The sequence below is a fragment of the Saccostrea echinata genome, unplaced genomic scaffold, assembly GCF_033153115.1.
Source record: "Saccostrea echinata isolate AGI-Se365-2 ecotype Australia unplaced genomic scaffold, CSIRO_AGI_Sech_v1 ptg000007l, whole genome shotgun sequence".
Lineage (NCBI taxonomy): Eukaryota > Metazoa > Mollusca > Bivalvia > Ostreida > Ostreidae > Saccostrea > Saccostrea echinata.
In genome coordinates this window covers 4,446,227-4,467,912 of record NW_026889756.1, presented here as the reverse complement: position 1 = coordinate 4,467,912, position 21,686 = coordinate 4,446,227, and the positions used below count along the sequence as shown (strand labels likewise).

The window sequence follows — 21,686 nt, the reverse complement described above, 5'->3', positions numbered from 1 at the left end:
GAATGCGATCGTTGAAAATTCAATTTAAGAATGCATGATTGTAGGCACAAGTTTTGAAACATCAGAAAAAAATGAATGTGTTTTAATGTTGTTAAGTACTCAGAATATATGTCCCTTGACAAGAATTATTTTTCTTCAAGTATGTGAATTTCGAAAAACTTAATTGTGCTTTTGTTTGAGGTTTATTGGCTAGAATCTACTTTTCTATCACTATCATTCATTTTATTTGCAGTAATTACTTACGTGAATTAAAAAAAAAAGTTCAGTTTCAAGTTTTTGTTCAGTTCGCCATATAACAGAACGCTTTAATCCTTATAGTTGTCACTTTTATTGAAACTCGTTCATAAACCAATGAACAGAAATCAATTGAAAAAGAAAAAAAATGTTTACCATCCTTATACTGATTGCGATCAGTTGGTATACCGCAAATTGACACATGAAATACAAAACTAATATTTTCTGAGTTCTATCTATAGGATACACATCAGTAAGTGACGCCCATCTCTATCATATAACTACAGTAGTTCGTTAACTTCTTTTGCTGAATTGGAAGATTAAATATGAAATATATGGAGATAAAGAAGAGTGTTCAAGCTCAAAAGTCCATTCATACAGGAGCAGAGCAAACATGGACCTCTAAAACATCAGATGTGGGATCAGGTGTCTTTGTCGTCCTGTTTCCCTGTACAATTGTTTAAGAGACTTTGGCTATTTTAAATCATAGAAATACCGGTAACAAAAAACAACCAGTGCAAAAAATTCTATCCCAAAAATTTCTTAACAAAGGATGTGCGAGGCGATAAGCATTTTTAAATAAAACCTTGTACAATCTTCAGTAAAAAATGCAAGAGAAAAGTCTGAAGGTAAAGTTTTTCACTTCGTATTTTATGAAATTATATATAATTCCTTTCACAAATGGAACAAAATACCAGAAGCTTTTGAGTTTTTTTAGGTTACAGATTTAATTGTTTAATTTTTTGTTGATAATTATAAAATATTGTCACACCAAATTAGAATTCGTCATCTTTTATTGAACTATGTGTAATGTGTAATATTTATCCATCCCACAATCAAAAATCTGTACGGGAAACAGCCTTTTGGTGAAGTAAAAAGATATCCAGGTTATAAAATGAAGATTTTAATCTAGACTTTAAACCTTCCACTACATCAAGGGTATGTCAATGACAGAATGTATGTGCATTTATGAGCAAATTATGCATTTCCGAGCCTGAATAGATATTCAAAGTAAAATTTTAGAAGCTTAGGGGAATTATTTCAAAAGGTAACTTCAAAAAGGTATGTACATGAATTTGAATGCTTTAGATTATTCTGATTATTTTATAAAACATTTAGAAGACTTGCATGAAATTGATGTTTTCGTCTAAATAAAACCAAGGCATGCAGGCCATTTAAAGAAGTAATGTCACTCACTTTTGGTCATTTAAGAAATTGTTTTTTTTTTTGGGGGGGGGGGATAAGGAATGGAAGGAGATTTGGTTGATTACAAAAGTAATACTTTTCGTTTCCCTGCATATCAGGAAATACTTCCCACAATAATACAAAACGAAATAAGTCATATGTATTAAGGAATACGTTTTTTTGTTTGTGACGTTTCGAATTAAGTGTGAAGATAAAAAAAAAAACAAATTCAAAAATCTAATTGGAAAATAAAACTTAAGAGCAGAGCAAACAAGGACCACTTAAAACACCAGAAATGGGATCAGTTCCCTGACAACTAGGTCACTCTCGTCGCCAACCCTTCGCCTTGATTCGATAAACGTAGAAATCCTTGACATATAATAACAAGAGGCCCAAGGGCCTTAACGGTCACAAGTATAATACAACAATTTAGAGGATCCATAGAGTATAAAATGAACTGAAAGATGAAGCTTTGTTGCCCAAAAGCAAGAAAAATAGGGTGATCAGGATTAACAAAATAATTAGTCTAGTATTCATTAACAGTTCATAAATTAGGTTCTAATCTGTTCCCCATTTATCACTCTCACCAGACAGTATATTAAGAAACTATCAGTGCTTCTGTACTCTTTTAATTCCTTGTGGAAATCTCTTACATTGGCCTGAGTAAGACTCTTGGTCTTTGATGAACATTTAAGGTACTGGTATTCCATCCCTAATAGCCTCAGATTCAATGAATTTGAATACATAACAGATGTGTACGGGTGGAATACTCAGTATATTTAGACATAATCTACATTTATTACTATTAGCATGTAAGAATGGAAGTGTCCTAATTTATGACTTGACCTTTGTTGAAGAGTTATCTCCCTCTTTTTTTAAGTAATAAAAATCAATTTTAAAAAAATATACGGTAAAAAAATTGTTTTCAATTGTCATTCTATTTCTAATGATTTAATGGATCTTTCCACCACAGTACTTATTGATATTCTTATTATCTGAATTTTTATTTTAAAAAAATCGCTTGTCTCCATAGACTTCAATGCAATTTCTATTAATTAAATACTGCTTAGTTAATTACGTTTTTGAAACTTTCACTTGGTAAATCCTTTTCTACTGTAAAGTTCTTTGAATTAATATCAGAGTATTATATACGTGATTGATATTTAAGGATAGAGAATTACTTCCTATTAGGGATGAAAAACCTTAATAAGACAAGTCTACCTGATCATTAAAACTATGAAAGTACTTTTTGTATTATTCAATAAAAATTCTTGCATAATTCTCATTCTATTAACCTTTCAAGTACATTATTTACTGTAACAGTGATTAATTATCACAAGTAAATGGCAAAGGGGAATAACTCCTCTCAGTAGAATACAAATTAATAGAGCCCTGGTCTGGACTAGAACACTTGACCAAATGGTCTTGATGTTCAAAAATCTGGTAAAAATACCCTTCCTTATTAAAACTTTTACCCTTTTTGCCTCTGATATGCCCAGGTGCAGAGAAGATTTTTAAAGCATTAATGTATTTTCACTATATAATAAATAGAGTCCCGCCCTAACATCAGAACCTCTGATCCAGGGGTCATGAAATTCACAAATTTGGAAAAGGCATCCTTGCTTATCATAACCATGTATTTGTTTAAATAATACTCAGGAGAAGAGAAGAAGCTTTTCAAAGAAATAATGCACTTTCACTATATGATCTATATAGCCCCACCCTAGCACCAGAACCCCTGACCCAGGGGCCATGAATTTCACAATTTTGGTAGAGTCACTCTTGCTCATCATAACTATGTATTCGATTTGTTTCAATAATACCAAGGAGTAGAGAAGAAGATTTTCAAAGAAATAATGCACTTTCACTATATGATCTATATAGCCCCGCCCTAGCAACAGAATCCCTGACCCTGGGGCTATGAATTTCACAATTTTGGTAGAGTTACTCTTGCTTATCATAACTATGTATTCGATTTGTTTCAATAATACCCAGGAGTAGAGAAGAAGATTTTCAAAGAATTAATGCATTTTCATTATATAATCAAAAGAGCCCCGCCCTAGCACCAGAACCCCTGACCCAGGGGCCATGAATTTCACAATTTTGGTAGAGTCACTCTTGCTTATCATAACTATGTATTCAATTTGTTTCAATAATACCCAGGAGTAGAGAAGAAGATTTTCAAAGAAATAATGCACTTTCACTATATGTTCTATATAGCCCCGCCCTAACACCAGAACCCCTGACCCTGGGGCCATGAATTTCACAATTTTGGTAGAGTCACCCTTGCTCATCATAACTATGTATTCAATTTGTTTCAATAATACCCAGGAGTAGAGAAGAAGATTTTCAAAGAAATAATGCACTTTCACTATATGATCTATATAGCCCCGCCCTAGCACCAGAACCCCTGACCCTGGGGCCATGAATTTCACAATTTTGGTAGAGGGCTCAATGCTTATTACAATCATGCCAACAGTTTGACTGCTTGATGTCCAGGAGTAAAGAAGAAGATTTTTAAAGATTGCATTAATTTTGATGGTTTTGGCCCCACCCCTCAGGCCCCAGGGGGGCAGGGGCCACGAATTTCACAATTTTTGTTCCCCTTCACCCATAAATGCTATATGCCAAAATTGGCTGAAATTGGTTCACTGGTTCCAGAGAAGAAGCTGAAAATGTTCAAAAGTTTACGACCGACGAACGACGGACAACGCACGACAACGGACGAAAAGAGATAGCAATAGGTCACCTGAGTGACTCAGGTGACCTAAAAATGTTAAAATGAAAACAACTGGACAATTTTGTTGATACTTTAACTGGTGAAAATTTGACTTGTAAAACATCAAACGTTGTCTATTGAATTGAGTGTTTTCTATGCGGACTGGTATATATAAGGTAAACAAATAATTCAATCAGTAGGGGCCATCAACATCTGTATAACATTTCAATTCGCCTAATCACTCTATTATTTCAATGTGGGCAAGAATTTCGCGGAAGAATATATATCATCAAACTGATAGTCCCACTTTAAGCACTCCATTCTGTATACAACGAAAAGAATACTGGATCAGGAAAGTAGTCGTGGCCTTTCTATGTTGTTGCAGCGACCACATAACTAATGTGAGGAATCTTTTATGTCTACAATGTGCCAATGTGAATATGACAATACATCTAGACGTAGTTTTGAAAAAATCAAGAATTTCAAAGTATATTTCCCATATTTATCAAAAGAACAATCAAAATACGGCCAAGAAAAAAAAGATCCGCATCATCAGAAGAGGGGCTATGTTTTGACACTAAAAGACATATGAGACTTTTTTTCATTCAAGAACGTTATTTAGAGTTGTTATAAAATAGCACATTTTTTATCGATAACTAAGTAGAAACATTTATTTGATATTCGAAAATACTATGGTCCTTCCCAAGCACTATTCAGGTACATAAGGATCCAATGATTTGGTTTTGGAACAAAAAGTCAATATTAATTGCGTGATTCATTTGCACCAAACATTCCGTAGTCAAATTCAGAATTAAAACAAAAGCCTAAATATGATTATTCTGCATAGATGTAACTTCCTTGTGTCTTTGATTTCTACCAAAAAAAAAAAAAAAAAAAAAAAAAAAAAAAAAAAAAATTCCGTGCCTGTGCAGTGTCTAAGCAAACCTAATTATTTTGTAAGGAATAGTGCATGTTTCAGTTTCTCAATATTCTCGAAAGCGTTATATGATACTTCTGATCTTGATTATTTCACATGCAGTGTATATGTTTGCTAAATTCATTAAAAGTGCCATCATATTAGACATGACAGAGTATGATTATTCCGACAAAGACAAACAACTTTTACACAAAGTAACAGTCGTCATAAACGTAGGCTAATATTGTTATATTATGGTTTATTTTCCCTCTTTAGCTCAGCAACCAAACACAAACAGGATAAGGTCCATAGAGCTTTGGAAGAAATGGAGGATATAGTCGCCAAATATGACGAGGTGAGAGAACACACAAGTGGCGGGGTAGGGATGTACTTCACTACGTTAAAGATGACACAAGTGGGCTCTATATTATAATGTCAGTGATGACACCGTGGGGCGGGGGAATGGTGACAGCACAAGGTGAGAGAAGACACAAGAGAAATTTTTAAGGGACACAAATGTTTTAGCGGTGTTTGTAGTTTAATGAGTGGTTAAAATAGATCTATGTTACTTGCTTATAGACCATAGGGATGTGTACAGGTGGTTTCTTTAAAAGAATTTTTTTCAACTTGGTGAGGCAAAGAAACAAAATATGCATTAAGGGAATAGTCTATTGTCTATTGCCCCATCTCTAATATTTTTAGAGTTCCGTGTTTGCTCTTCTCCAGATTTGTATTGTTTCTATGGAGTTTAGAGACTGATAACTATACATCTGATCTAAAATATGAAAGTGATATAATAAATCAAAACTCATACTTTCTGAATCGTTAAAATACCATGCAGTAAGAATTCACAAATAGTTTTTTCATATGAACTCCTAAATGTCGATTGTGACGTCATGAACTTTCCTGCATTTTCTTAAAAAGTTGCAGAGGACATTAATCTTCAGTGTTATTTTCCTTCATAGGTAATATAGAGCACATGCGTCGCCCACAAAGATTCTGAGAAATATGATATTTCAAAGGATTTTACACAACATATCCAAACAATGAAGTGGGCAACGATTGTGGTCACTATTTTCTTTAGAAAAATACCTCCAGAAATAAGACATTTTGAGTCTTTTTTCTGTTTAAAACTGAGAAATGTACCAAAGTAAAGACGTCATATTTCCAGAATGACCCTCCTTCATGCCATATTTCTTTATGATTTACTACAGTCATTAGCTCTAACTCATATTCAAATAAATTTCATAAGTTTTTGAAAACATTAAATTTTTAGGGCACAATAGATCCCAGACCGTATTGACTTTAGAACAGAATGGACGAAAATGGATCAATGAATTTCATGTTAAGCTTAATCTTTTTGAAAATCAAATCAGCGCCTAAATTCTATTCTTTCGATACTGATGTTGAGACAAAATTAAATCCAATAATCAAGTGTTGGAAGGAACAGCATGCTCGTTTTGCCTGAATCGTCATTATGGACACAACTTCACACACACTCTCTCTCACCAAACACACACACAATTTCTCAGACATTTAATCTCCACATACACATCTAAAAATTGACTTTTTTTTGTTAACGGAAAATTTAGTAATATATATATATATATATCACGTTCTGAATTTCAATCAAAAATTATTGATTGCTTGTATAGATTTTGTTCATTTTAAGTAAAATATGTGGAAAGAAATTTAAATAAATGTGATGAAGTACGTATCTGCTTGTTCAAGAAAATGGGGGTTTGATATAAAATCTTTAAAACGTATTTAAATTCAAAAGGCTTATTTTTGAATATAACAAATTTGATTTTAAATGTTTGAAAGTAATTGAAGTTTCTATGCACTTTAAAATACTTGATATTTATCTTTTTAGGGACTGGAGGAGAGTGCTCAGATTGACCATGGAGCACATAAGGAGTGCCTGGACCGCTGGGGATTCATCTAGTGAGTACTGGTTCTAAGAGTGGGGAAGTTTTTTGCACTTTTAAGACCCCCCTAAACACACACACAGTAGAACGACTTAGAGGAAAACTTGTTCCCACTTTGGAAAAAAAAAAGATTAAAAAATCTTTTAGATACTCAGACCAGCAGTTATAGTCAATTAATTCTGTAATATTTACGTTTTAAGAATACCTAATCTTAGAAAAAGCAAGAAAAGAAATCAACGTTCTAAAACCTATTCTATATGATTTTATATACAGATATAAACACAAACAACAATTTGTTTGCTTTTAAGAGAAATAATGGTTGCAGCTATCGCTTAGGCGGTTTATGTATTTTTTTCTGCAACAGCTGCACCTTTAACTCCAGTCCGAACAAACACAGAAAGCGTTAAATAGTTTAAATATTTATATTTTGAAAGAATTTTCTGAAATGATTGGCAAGATTTTTCTTCAATGGCATTAATACAAGGATGAGCACGAAACATTTTAAACATTCAGTTTCATAGTAGTTTCCAAATACTGTAAAATCATTTATTTTCGGGGGGGGGGGGGGTACTGTTTGTTGTTTTCATGGTATGAATAGACCCACGCATCTATGTCCTCCACGAAATATGAAATTTTAACAACTTAGCACTTCTTCATTCGCGATATCAAATCCGCACTAATCCCCACTAATCCCCACAAATCCCCACTAATCCCCACTAATCCCCACATATCCCCACTAATCCCCACTAATCCCTACAAATCTCCACTAATCCCCACTAATCCCTACAAATCCCCACTAATCCCCACTAATCAGTAGTTTTTCGTTAAAACCACGAAAATCTGACCTCACGAAAATGTATAATTCTACAGTATACAAAAATCTGTTGTGTTTATTTCAGTAAAAATGGACTTCCCGAAGGACGATATGCGAAGGAGAGCGAGGTTATTTTACTTTCATTCAATAGGAAACTTTTATTCGTTAAGTCATAAAACAAATATCTAGCCTTAGTGATATGAATTACTGATAAAATCAAGAGTTCTTTACTTAAAGATATGGTGCAGTATATTTTTTTTGGGGGGGGGGGGGAATGCACCTTTTTCTTTCGGAGTTGCATTTCTCTTGCATAAATCATTTCTGAAAATAAACTTGGCAATATTAGATGATGATTATACAAAAGAATGTTATAAAACACTTCATTTTTTTTACAATCAGGTTATAGAGAAAGAGAGAAAAAGGTCAAAGAAATGGCAGAAAATGGTCAGTGAATGGGAGCAGTCCTGTCGTGGTGAGAAGGTAAAAAGGACAAGTGGGGGGTATGTCTTCTAGAATAGAGTTAGGATGGGTTGTACATATTGAAGCTCAGCTTTATATATTTTGATTTCTGCCAGTCTGTTAACGTATGTCTTTTAAGTTATTATATTGATGTACCTTGAATCTTTTTATATATCTATATATACTAACACATACCAAACAAATTACACCCATCTTTTTTTCTAACAGTTTGTAAGAAGGATTTACAAGGGAATTCCTGCAGATGTAAGAGGTCTTGTTTGGGCTCGAATTCTCAATATCAATCAAACCAGAGAGGAGCAGAATGGAGTATACATGGTAAAAAATAGTGAATACAATGTTTTTTTACATAAAGGAATCAATTAGCTGATACCCACCAGTGATTGCAAAATCTTGAAACTTTAATGCCCGATTGGGCAAATATTTTTTTAAACGTTAGAATGAATAAAAAAAAAGTGAAGGTAACGCACAAGTTTCCTTTTACTTTAGATAATGATGTCCTTGTATTTTTTAACAAAAATAAAAAAAAGGAATATTTTCCAGTTGTCACAATCAACAACCATTGTCAGTGCCATAACGTTCCTAAATTTGGACTTTTTTGCTGCTGAAATTAAGAAAATAAATTTGCATGAACAATCATTTTATTGTAAAGGCTAGTTTCATGTTATCATTCTCGAGGGAAATGATTATTAGGTTATGTAGGAAAAATCATCAACATATTTTAATAATATATATTGTATTCAGGCAATGAGAGACAAAACTAGGGAAAAGTCATCCCACATACGACAAATAGACATAGATGTCCAAAGAACATACAGAAATCACACCCTGTTCAGTGAACAATATGGTGTCAAGTGAGTGCTGGTTCTATATCACAGAGCGGAACAAGAATAAAAATTATTTTGGAAATCGACGAGAATTTCAAAGATTTTCTAGGAGATCATCTTGCAAGTATTTGCAAAATAAATAAAAGATTCATCATATTTGAAGATACATTTACACTGGTTTCTTATTGACAAGGACGATATATGTTTTGCACTGCTGAGGGCGGATTAACATGATGTTTTTTTTTATTTTCTGCAGACAAAAGTCCCTGTTCCATGTCCTTGCTGCCTACTCAGTTTACAACACAGAAGTGGGCTATTGTCAGGGAATGAGTGAGATAGCAGCTCTTTTATTAATGTACCTTAATGAAGAGGTCAGTGTACAAACATCAACTTTACAATGAAGCATCTCTGCTTTCTGTCTATTTGTTATTTACTAGTATCCTGTTTGTTAATCATTGTGAGTATAGCACATACTCTAAAAATCCTTCATATTCGTGTTGAAATACTTCAAAGATCCGCCTGGGGTTTTATCATGTGAAAGCTACAAAAGGGAAAATCTTAAATTTTTTACATAATTATATAAATTACATTGACTTTAATGTATATGCCAAGTTTAGGAAAAATCTACCGTCTGGGTATATTTTGGGAACCGTTTCAAGATACAGGTAAATTTACTATAGGATCATACTGGAAGGTGCCTATTTTTTTCACTTCGAAGCAAATTACAAAAACACTAAAAGTAGACTTTTTGCTCAAATTATAATATTTGATCAGTAATACTATATAGTACATTATGTGCAATGAAATATATGGAGATAACGAAGAGTAATCGAGCTCAAAAGTCCATTAAACAATACAAAATAGGAGCAGAGCAAACACGGACCTCCAAACATCAGAGGTGGGATCAGGTGCCATGGAGGAGTGAGCATCCCCTGCCGACCAGTCACACCCGCCGTGTGCTCCTTGTCATGATCGGGAAATAACGGAAAAATCGTCGACAATTCAGTGTGTAAATAATGGCCTAACAATTAGTATGAAAAACGTCAGTCAGCATTTGACTCAATGATAAATTGAACTTGCTGACAAGGTCATTGTATCGACCATAGAACTTACGAAATGATGACTTTAAACGAGACAGCTGATATTCTTGTTTCATCAACTTGTTTGTCAATAATTTACCTCGTTTTAGAAATTGTACATACGTAGAGCATGCTCTTGGGTATCGAATCAACTGATAGATATATACCCCGTATGCAGGTGATGAAGGTATATTGCTGCATAAGTAAGGGAAGTTGACGATTGAAAAGTTAAAGTCATTTAACTTAAAGTCGTTTGTCATAAAGCTTGGTTGTCAGACTACCATTAACGTCTTTTTCAAGTAAAATATCCAAATATGAAACAGATGTGTCAGACTCTGTGGTATCTTTTATCTCAAGCTCACCGGGATATATCGTATCGACATTAGAATGGAAATAGCCATTGTTAATTGCCAATACGTCGCCGATATATCTAAATGTCGAGTTGAAGGCCACAGCAAGTGTTTTCTTCTTTTCACGTACAAAATTTTGGACAAATTCTGCTTCATATGAATACAAAAAAAGGCCTGCTAACAACGGGGCGCAATTGGTACCCATGGAAATTCCAATAGATTGTTGGAAGACCTGGTCTCCAAAAACCACATAGATATTGTCAATCAGAAACTCAAGCATCTTTTTAATGTCAACTTCAGAGCACTTGTATGTACAATGAAATTGTGTGTGCAATGCAAGAAATACCAAATACTACTGTCTAGTTTTTCAGAAGGATCGAGCATCTTTAAAATCTCAACATTTATGATATTTTCCTGTTTTCGTTGAGTAGTTCAAAATGTGACAGATACTAAGGATTTATTAAACAAATTCAGATAATAATTGAAAGATTCTCGCATTCCTTCTGTTAAATTTCAAGAGCATACATTTTGTATTTTTTTCTTTTATAACATTTCATAAGACCCCCTCTGAAAAAAAAAAAACAAGTTTCAGTTTATTGTAACGTTTCAAACACAGTTACGACGTCCATTTAACTATCAGTTGACAAAGCAATTTAAAAAAGAAGTTATCTAAAATTCAACAAGGTTTTTTAACCTGTGATCTCTAAATTGTGTTAAATCATAAATTGTTTGATAAAAGTTGCTTTAAAACATTAAATACGCTTGATTACATGTATACTATGCTGCGCGAAGCATTGTGCAAAGAAACCCCGTGTCAGCCCAATAAGGTCAAATGATACTAACAAACGTTTTGTCAAAAATCTTTAACATTGCAACTTCAGTCATATTTAAAGGAATAAATTAACAACTTTAACCTGGTATATTTTAAATTTCACGATAATAGGATTTAAAGTGATAAAACTTTGTTTATATTAATAAGGATGGTTGCAGAAAGGTAGACTTTTGAACATCTTAGAAAGTTAACTGTTTCTTAATATTTAAAAAAAAATATTCGTCAAAATCATCGTTTACTACAAAAAAGGGCCAGAAATATATACAAATTCAGGCATCAAATTTTTGTTTGTGAGTATCATAAGAGATCTGCGAGTAACTTAATCTCATGAGTAAGAAGGTGTGACGGCAGCATGGGTAAAGTGGGAATTATATAAGATGTCAAAGTTTAACTTAAGCATATAAAAAAAAACATTGAAAGCAAAATAATAATATATATATCAGAATGGAAGGACCACAATTTCTTAATATTTTAGAAATTTATTATTCGCATCGTTTACACCTAAAATAGGGCCAAACACAATGTAAATACTAGTAACTCAAATTCATGCATGTTTGAATGAAAGGATCTAGGGTTAAGGTGGTCAAGACTGCATTGTCATGAATAGAAATATGTATGATTAGGATGATGATTGCGACTCATGGATTTACTGTTTGTTGAAATGTTCAGTTTATTGTAACGTCTCAAACACAGTTTTTTAATTTATTCCTTTAAATATGACTGAAGTTGCAATGTTAAATTAATGTTCATTTCAACAATATTAATTTTGAAAAGATTTTATAATGAGTATTATAATAGATAGTATGAAAAAAGGTGTTTAAGAACATATACAGACAGGATAATTCGTGATCATCATTTTAGGATTCATTCTGGGGCCTTTCAGAGCTGTTCTGTAGTCAACAACACGGCATGCATGGTAAGAATCTACTTGTCGATTTCATGGTAAAAACAGCTACAGACTAACTTTTAGCGCATGTGCATAGTGAATATACGCAAAAATAGCTTAATGGTATGTTGAATTTCATTTTAGTTGATAGTCTCAAAGGAAAAAGAAATGTATCAAAACATTTTGAAAATACAAAATACCAATTTTCGAAAAATCGTGGTAGCCATCGTGAAAATGACTGAAACATGAATGGCCAATGCTGATGAAATATGAAGAAAACGAACAGTATTCAATCTCGAAAGTCCAATGAAACGATACAAATTTGAAGAGCAAACACGGACCTCAAAATTTAGAGGTGGGATCAGGTGCCATGGAGGAGTGAGCGTCCCCTGCCGACCAGTCACACCCGCCGGGTGCTCCTTGTCATGATCGGGTAATAACGGAGAAATCCGTAGACAGTTCAGTGTATAAATAATGGCCTAACAATAAGTATGATAAACGTCAGTCAGCATTTGACTCAATGATTGATTGTATGTGATTACAAGGTCATTGTATCGGCCGTAAAACCTGACAAAAGATTACTTCAAACGAGACTGTTGATATCCTTGTTTCATCAACTTGTTTATCAATAGCTTGCCTTGTTTTAGAAATTGTTCATACGTAGAGCAGGCTCTTGCATATCGAATCAACTGAGAGACATAAACCCCATATGCAGGTGATAAGGGTATATTGCTACGAAAGTAAGGGAAGTTGACGATTGAAAAGTTGAAGTATCACGTTTATCACAAAGCTTTGTTGTTAGGTTATATCTTTTAATATTAAATTTACTCATTTAGATTGACGGAATTGTACATTTACTTATAGTCTTTTAGTACCATACTTTTCATATTGATTTTCCATTGTGTGAGCATGCTTATATACCCGGATAAAAAGTTTTTTTTTTATTTTATAATCCAAAACTATGTCAGAAACATTTGTTTTTTTTTTTTCTGAAAATTTGTTTTTTTAATAATGAATAAATATGACGACTATTATTGTCAAAAATCGGCATATATTCTTTTTTTCTGACAGTTGTCATATTCATATAAAATAAGCGCTAAATGATTTAGTTTAATTCAAAATGTATATTGCTCATTGTTCAGTTTGTTTGAATATTTATTTAATAGATTTAAGGATAAAATTAAAGTCATATCCTAAAGCATACTTTAAAATATAGGTAAATAATATGATATTGATCCTAAATATCCAATCATTTCGGCAGATTGATTGATTGAATAATTGATTGATTGAATATTGTTTTATGTCCCGTGATTCGAACACTTGACCTCCAAATCACGGAGGGAGCGCTGTACCGACTGAGATACCGTGTCGATTTTGGGCAGAATGACATAGAGCACACGGCGGATATGACCGGTCGACATGGGATGCTTTCTTCTCTTTGGTACCTGATCCCACCTCTGGGGTCTTTTAGAGGTCTGTATTTGCTTGTTCCAAATCTATGTTGTTTCAATGGACTTTTTAGCTTGATTACTGTTTGTTATCTCTATATTTCATTGAAACGATAAGCGGGAAAATAGCAAATTCAAAGACATCAAACTTCTAGGCGAACCGACTTATATTCCTGCATGATTTGCTTGATTGATTGTATGTTTCTGAAGGTCTCATTCGAAGATTTTTCTCGTATGTAGAGAAATCACCATATGCTGGTGTAGGGCTTCAAATTTAAACTTAAACTCGGCACTTAGGATCATTGAACGGTGAGGTTTCTTAATCGTGCCAACGCCTACCGTGAGACCGGACCTCGGTTTTTAAGTCTTATTCGAAAGACTTTCACTCTGAGTGCCGATAGCTTGCAAAGAAATAGTCTATTGTTTAAACTGACGCGGCGAACGAGAATCGAACCCGAACCTCCCGATCAAGAAGGGAACGCTTCTGTAACTAGTGGTAACACTACTGTAATGATTTTCCCCTTAGATTCCAAAAAATCCCCTGACGTTCCCCTGTCTGTCACTGACATTTTCCTGTCTCCCCCTGACTTTCTCCTATGATCCCCTGTCGTTGTCCCTGACTACCCTGTCTACTCCCTGACGTCCCCTGACTTTGCCCCTGTTACCACTGTCTAACCCCTGATATCCCCTGACATTCACTGACGTCCCTGTCAACTCCCTGATGTCCCCTGACTAGGTCCCTGACCACCTGCCAACCCCCTGTCGTCCCCTGACATTCATTTTGACCAGGAAAAAGGGTTAAAATATGTTTTGTTGCTATTTACTTGTGAGAAATACGTTACTCTTGGCAATTCTTAAGTTTTGTGAAAATATATATTTAGTCAATTGTTATTTGTTTGAATATCTTGAGTAATTTATTTCTTAATATGATTGTATTTGATTGTTTTAGTTTACTACATGTAGCTTTTAGATAAATTTTAAGGAGAATAAATGCCAGTTACTTTGAAAAGAATGAATTACAAATTTATTGTGTCTTGTTATGAATGGAAAGTAATTATATTTATATTTATTTATATGTTTATCTATATATCCACATGTATTTATTTATTTGTTTTATTTATTTATTGACTAATTTATTAATTAAATCTGTTCATATATTTCTTTTTAGATATATTTTCCTTATTGAAATATTAATTAATTGATAAATATTATATATTTATTTAGTTTTTAATTCATTTTATTTTAATTAATTAATTCTATTTATTCAATTTATTTGTGAGTTTCGCATAAACAGTCATAAGGTAAAACAAAATATGCTTCAAAGTTTCTTTTAAGCATATTTACATTTCTTTTAATTCTTTTAATTTCATGATGGGTATCAAAATAATCGTCTTATTACACACAATTGGAATTCGGAATTGGTTTTATTGCTTCTTTTACTTTGGTAAAAAAAAATAAAAATGTTCCTCAAAAACTGTCATGGCTGTGAGAGTAGTTCCGAGCTGTTGATAGTTGACCAGTGACTCTGGGTACACAAATCAGACACCTATTGTTCTTTTGACTGACCACTATACACTGTTTATTCTGTGGCAGCACGACCGTATCCACTCTGCAGGTGTTATTTCTTTCACAACCGTGACAAGTTTTTGAGGAAATTTTCATTTTACCGAAGTAAAAGGGAACAATAAAACAAATTCCAGATTCAGATTGTGTATAGTAAGACGATGATTACCCATCATGAAATTAAAAGAATTAAAAGTAATTTGAATATGTTTAAAAAATAGTTTGAAGCAAATTTGTTTTACACGGACACTGTATATGAAGAACTTCGCAAAATGAATTAAATTTAATTAATCAATAAATTAAAATAATTGAATAAAATAAAATAAAATAAATAAATAAAAATTTTAAATAAATCCATTTGTTTATTGATAATTAAGTAAAACAAATAAATAAATTAAATAGATAGCTTGAATAAAAAATAAATATATAAATGGAGAAAAAAGAATAAACAAATAAGCAGACAAATTAATAAATAAACAGATACATGAATTAATAAAATCAATAAACAAACAAGTAAATAAATAAACAGATAAATAAATAAATATATATATATTTACATGCCATTTGTGCTGCACAAGACGCAATATATTAGTAATTTTTTTTTTTTAAGTAACGGCATTTATCCTTATTAAGATTTCTCTGAAAAGCTAATAACAATCAATAAAATAATATTTTGAAAGATTCGATGATGATTAAATCTACATTTTCACAAAACTTGAAAATTGCTAGGAGTAAGGTATCGATTTTCTCACAAGTAAATAGCAACAAAACATATATTTTAACCCTTTTTCCTGGTCAAAATGAATGTCAGGGGACGACAGGGGGTTGGCAGGGTGGTCAGGGACGTAGTCAGGGGACATCAGGGAGTTGACAGGGACGTCAGGGAATGTCAGGGGACATCAGGGGTTAGACAGTGGTAACAGGGGCAAAGTCAGGGGACGTCAGGGAGTAGACAGGGTAGTCAGGGACAACGACAGGGGATCATAGGAGAAAGTCAGGGGGAGACAGGAAAATGTCAGTGACAGACAGGGGAACGTCAGGGGATTTTTTGGAATCTAAGGGGAAAATCATTACAGTAGTGTAAATATGGAACCTGGAGATAATTTCAAGTGATCAAACTAATGTTGGTGGAGTTTATGTCTTATAGACCATAAACATTATCTGTGTTCAAACCGCATTAAAATTATAATAATTAAACACTATGCATATATTTATAAGAAACTTAATTTCTGAAGCATTCTGAATTTATGTCATTGTAGGGTTTTTTGTACCAGGATTTCCTAAATTTCATCGATATCAGGAACACCACGATGTGATTTTGAATAAATTTTTACCTAAAGTTAGAGAGCATTTTGTAAGTACTTTTAGAGAAAATTAGCCCAAATGCACAAGAAAATACAACATTGCTTAAACTAAAAGAAGTCAAATATTTTTTGTTCAAACACTGAAATTTAAGCCTTGATGTAAATGTTTTATCTCGTACATTGAATGTGTTAATTTTATAGGAGAAAAATGACGTTAAACCTTCTTTATATTTGCCAAAATGGTATTTACAGAGTTTTTTAGGATCGGTAAGAAGTTTTAATGATATTGTTACATATTATGTGGAAAAAATGACTTCATTTGTAATATTATTACGGTGTGACGTAAGTGTACAGTTTAATTATGCAGATCCCATTTTCTTTGTCCCTGAGGCTGTGGGATATCTACATCTTTGAGGGAGAAAAGGTTTTCTCAGCAATGGCGTACAACATTATCAAATTACACAGGAGTAAGTCGTTGAGATTCTTCCCCTTTTTCTTAATGCCAATAGAAAATATTTGCATTGTCTTTTTTTCATATAATATGTCCAGTTAAAATTAAAACAGCATTTGAATTTTTATACCTGGCATTACATTTTAACATGTTCACCTTAAAAAGAATTTGATATTAAGTTGAAAATAATATGCTAAAAGTTATTATGAATGCTCTGTACTCTTTAGAGTTCTTTTGTCAACTTAATCTAAGAAAACAAAAATGCATTTCGATAAAAGTATTGTGTGTTTGTAGGGAAGTTGATGAGAATGAATGCAGAGGAAATCCAGGAACTCTTTCATACTGAACTCGAGAAGAACTTTGGATACAATGATGATGTTGTGATTCATCAGTTATCGATCTGTATGCAGGAACTACATAAAGCTAAAATGGACCTCCCACCTCGTGCCAAGGTGAATGAAAAACCAACATTGCCTTTCGGACTATAGGGAATAGAAGATAAATATAAATGGGCTTTACACAGAAACAGCTGAGGATGTCAAATGAGAAAAATTAACGAGTTTCATTTGCATAATCTGCTGTGTTGCAACCACTATTGAAATAATCATTTCAATAGTGGTTGAGAATGCATTTCAAAATCAAACACTGGTTGCAACCACTATTGAAATAACGTTCACTATTAAATTATTATTCAATAGTGGTTGAAAATACATTTCAAGACCGAACACATGTTGCATCCACTATTGAAATAATGTTCACTATTTAAGCAATGATTTCAATAGAGGTTCTGAATGCATTGATAATTACATGTATTTCAATAGTAAATATTATTTCAATAGTGGTTTTATACGTGTAACCACTATTGAAGTAACAACCTCTAATGTTATAACCCTTATACTTAGCTTTTCCGAATGGTTGATATTAATGTATTGACGAGTAGAAACGTTGGATTTACTATCCATATTTATAGTGAAGTCAAGCCCATGAATATAAGCAAAAATTAACTTATATTCTATATTCTTTTGATTAAAAATAACCATATTTTCATCAGAACATTTTGTACACATAGATATCAGTCTTCTTTATTCTTTTTAATGTAGATATTCTAATTTCTACAACTATCTGTATGTATGAACTTTTCCTTTCCAAATCAATGGCAAAGATGAACCTCATATAACAAAATCACTTAAACCTTGCATAGTTTGATTGATTGTTGGTTTTCGCCGAGTCGACCAGATTCAGCGAAAGCTTGCATATAACAGTTGCATACTTTGTTTGAATTTTAGGTACGTCAGTTAAAAAATGATGTCCGTGAATGGAAATTTCTAGAAAGGAAAGGAAAACATAAAATTAGACTTCATATTTCAAAACTCAAATTATTTTTTTTATGCTGGAAAACGAAATGAACAATTCATTCTTATATTTTCTTCAATAGTGGGACTATTTCAATAAGGCTTGCAATGTAGTTCTTGTACTGAAATCATTGTCAGGAACTATTAAAATAATTATTTAAATCACTATTGAAATCATTCTTTCAATCACTATTGAAATTATTCTTTCAATCACTATTGATATCTTTATTTCAATAGTGAATATTATTTCAATAGTGGTTGCAACCTGGTTTAGGTTTTAAAATGCATTCAAATTTTCTATTGAAATTGTTGTTTCAATAGTAAACGTATCTCAGTAGTGGTTGCAACCTGTGTTCGGTCTTGAAATGCATTTTCAACCACTATTAGAATAACTATTTCAATAGTGAACGTTATTTAAATAGTGGTTCCAACCTGTGTTCGGTCTTGAAATGCAATTTCAATCACTATTGCAATAATTGTTTCAATAGTGGTCGTTATTTCAATAGTGGTTGCAACACTGCTATATACTAGCAGGAACTTCATTCTCTCATATCTTGTGGAAAATTTAAATATTTGTTACTTTGTACCATAATTCAGGCACATATAACATCAGTATCAAATGCATGTTTAACAATCACTAAATGTCATGAAATGAGTGGAAGTTCTTTTCCTTCTTTGTCAAAGTTTTGCACAGAGAAATGATCTTATGATTATGTTATTGTTTTTGTTATATATAAGTTCTTGTTATTCTAAGTTTATTCATAAAATATTTTTGATAGAGAATTCATGATATAAAATATATCTTACAGTGTACTCCCTCCTCATATCAATGCATTACCAAAAGAGTTAATATATTACCAAATTGATTGAAAATGATTAAAGTATAATAAATTTTTATTTGAAAGACGTTATGTGTGCATAAATAAGTAAAAAAAAAAACATGATCAGCTCTACAAAAAGAAGATTTACTGACTGGATATATTCGGGTAAACTTTAAATATTGTTGCAATGTTATGCTATTGCAAGACATAGTATAAATACGCAGGTATATTAAGGCTACATGTACAACCAGATATTTTACTTGCCTATAAAATATGATATCATAATACGCTTTAAGAGATAACGATTTCTAAATATATTCACTTAAAGACTTATTTTAGGTCCTAGAAATAAATAAAAACATGAAAAATAATATAAACTAAGGCTTGTCATGTTTTACATGGTATTTATATCGATTTATTTGTCAAAGAGATTAAATGCCTAATCAGTAAAGTCATAACTGTTCAACAAATATTTGACGAATGGAAATGAAACTACCGAGAATTCATGTAAACAAATATATGAAATGGTGGATAGAAAGCATGTATCAAATTAGAAAAAATCAAATTCTAAAAATAATAATCTTGAAAATATAATATTAGTGATAAGTACTTTATGAAACATTTCTTTAAAATTACGGGTGTCAAAATTGTCTAATATTTCTATTCGGTGGTATTACTTCCAGCTTTCGTATAATAACCCAAATCATTTTTAAAAAGGAGAGATTTAAAAAAAAAAAAGCATATACCATGAATATTAAAGATGAAGAAAAAGTGTCGCTGTCTTATTCTTATCATTTTTTATTTATTATAATAAGGGAAGGTAGTGTTTTGAAATCCAGATCAGCCTTTCTTCTGTCGTTACTTAAATCAAAGATGGTACCCCTTTTATGGGTAGGTCGGGACTACTTATGCATTTAATGCATGAGTAGTCCCGACCTACCCCTAAAAGGGGGGTATGATTTGAACAAAATTGAATATACACTAACTAATTAGGATTCTTAATTATTTCTTAGACTAACTGTGGCTTTTTCCTACAATTTTAAACTTTCATTGTGGCCCCACCCTACCATCTTTGATCTTTGATCAGTTCAGTATTGAAAAGCATTTCAATACTGAACTGATTTTTTTTCCTAGCCACAGTGCTCAAATGAGCGATGTGGCGCCTGGGCCTCGTGTTGAGTTTATGTGTTAAAGCTTGCCATGTTGCATTGAGGGTATGTCCTGGCAATATATTAATTTTAATTAACACCCTTCTATTACCCTTATATTAATCTGTATACAAAAACATGGCAGTATTACTTGTCTAGGTAATGTACGGAATGTACATGAATGAAATCATTAAAAAAAAACAAAAAACATCGCATCCAAGTTAATGGTCTTTCTTATATCTGCAAATATTTTTTATTTGACTACAAAATACTTTTTTCATTGTATAAAATATTACTTGTTCCGCCTTTCATTTTTCATTGTATAAAATATTACTTGTTCCGCCTTTCACTACATACAAACTGCGTCAAATTTTGCTATATGACGTCACTTTGACAAGTGTATTGCGATCAGTGAATTGTGTATATTTTGCTGTGTGCGATTTAACCAAGGACAAAAATACATGCAATAGAAAGTATTGATGTAGTTTAAAGCTATCTAACAGTTGAAAAATAACAAATCATTTCATTTTGTGGTAATTTGGAGAATTGATATTTTTGTATGATGTCATTGAAAACATTTCCCGTACAAATGAGGTCCGTCTCCTTTTTGTAGCCTTAGCTGTGCTGCGTGTATCTGCTCAATTTTTTTTACCTAGTCATTCATCTGGAACACGTAGGTAAAATCCAGCATTCAAAGCAAGTATAGGACTGTTTATTGCCTGATGCATCATCCATGTAAGGTTGGTCTTGGTAGTGTTTGAAGTTACATTGGAATGAATCTGCTCAAACAACTATAAAACCTGATCACTCATCCAGAAAGTGTAGGTCAAATCTGTCGTCTGAGGCAAGCCCGAAAGTGTGCATCTCTAGATGCAACTCCATGTGTAACCGAGCAGTAGAGAATAAATGATGGAATCGTCATTGTAGCAATTTATTTCGTGAAGTATAATAAAAAGACTTTGATCTGCAAATAGAAAAATAGACATTAGAGAAAAATAAAATACACTTTTAGTTTCATAAAATTTGACAATAAGTTACCGTTAATGCAGCATAGATTAATAAGATAGAAAAAAATGTTCTGTACCAAAATGAACATTGAAATCCCAGACAAATAATAAGGATTCACTCAGACAAATTTATCAACAAAATACAATAATGTGTAAACTTTCAATTGATTTAAAATGTCAATACTTCGAACTTTTATAGTAAAGTAAAAAAATAAAATATGATAATTACATAGCACAAGATGCAGCTAAAATACACTGGATAGAGATTTTCTGATGAAAATGAAATATGGAGATAAAGAACAGTAATCAAGTCAAAAAGTCCGTTGAAACAATACAAATCGGGAG

At 32.4% G+C, this 21,686-nt stretch overlaps 1 protein-coding gene across 1 annotated transcript; it reads left to right on the top strand.

The window, feature by feature from the left end:
* Nucleotides 1–5,221: 5,221 nt before the first annotated feature.
* LOC133180658 (USP6 N-terminal-like protein) lies at nt 5,222–17,678 on the top strand. Its single transcript, XM_061315128.1, has 13 exons — nt 5,222–5,229; nt 5,331–5,409; nt 6,928–6,998; nt 7,882–7,924; nt 8,196–8,276; nt 8,484–8,591; nt 9,018–9,127; nt 9,357–9,471; nt 12,223–12,277; nt 16,518–16,612; nt 16,764–16,829; nt 16,930–17,029; nt 17,308–17,678. Exons 1-13 carry the CDS (start codon nt 5,222–5,224, stop codon nt 17,499–17,501), a joined length of 1,125 nt encoding a protein of 374 aa, XP_061171112.1. The 3' UTR covers nt 17,502–17,678.
* The last annotated feature ends 4,008 nt before the right edge of the window (nt 17,679–21,686 follow it).

Bases quoted from the DNA above. Each gene is read 5' to 3' on its own strand.
- LOC133180658 (XM_061315128.1), top strand. The intron at 7,925-8,195 runs GTTATTTTACTT...TTTTACAATCAG, and splicing joins GATATGCGAAGGAGAGCGAG to GTTATAGAGAAAGAGAGAAA. The intron at 9,472-12,222 runs GTCAGTGTACAA...TCATCATTTTAG, and splicing joins TAATGTACCTTAATGAAGAG to GATTCATTCTGGGGCCTTTC.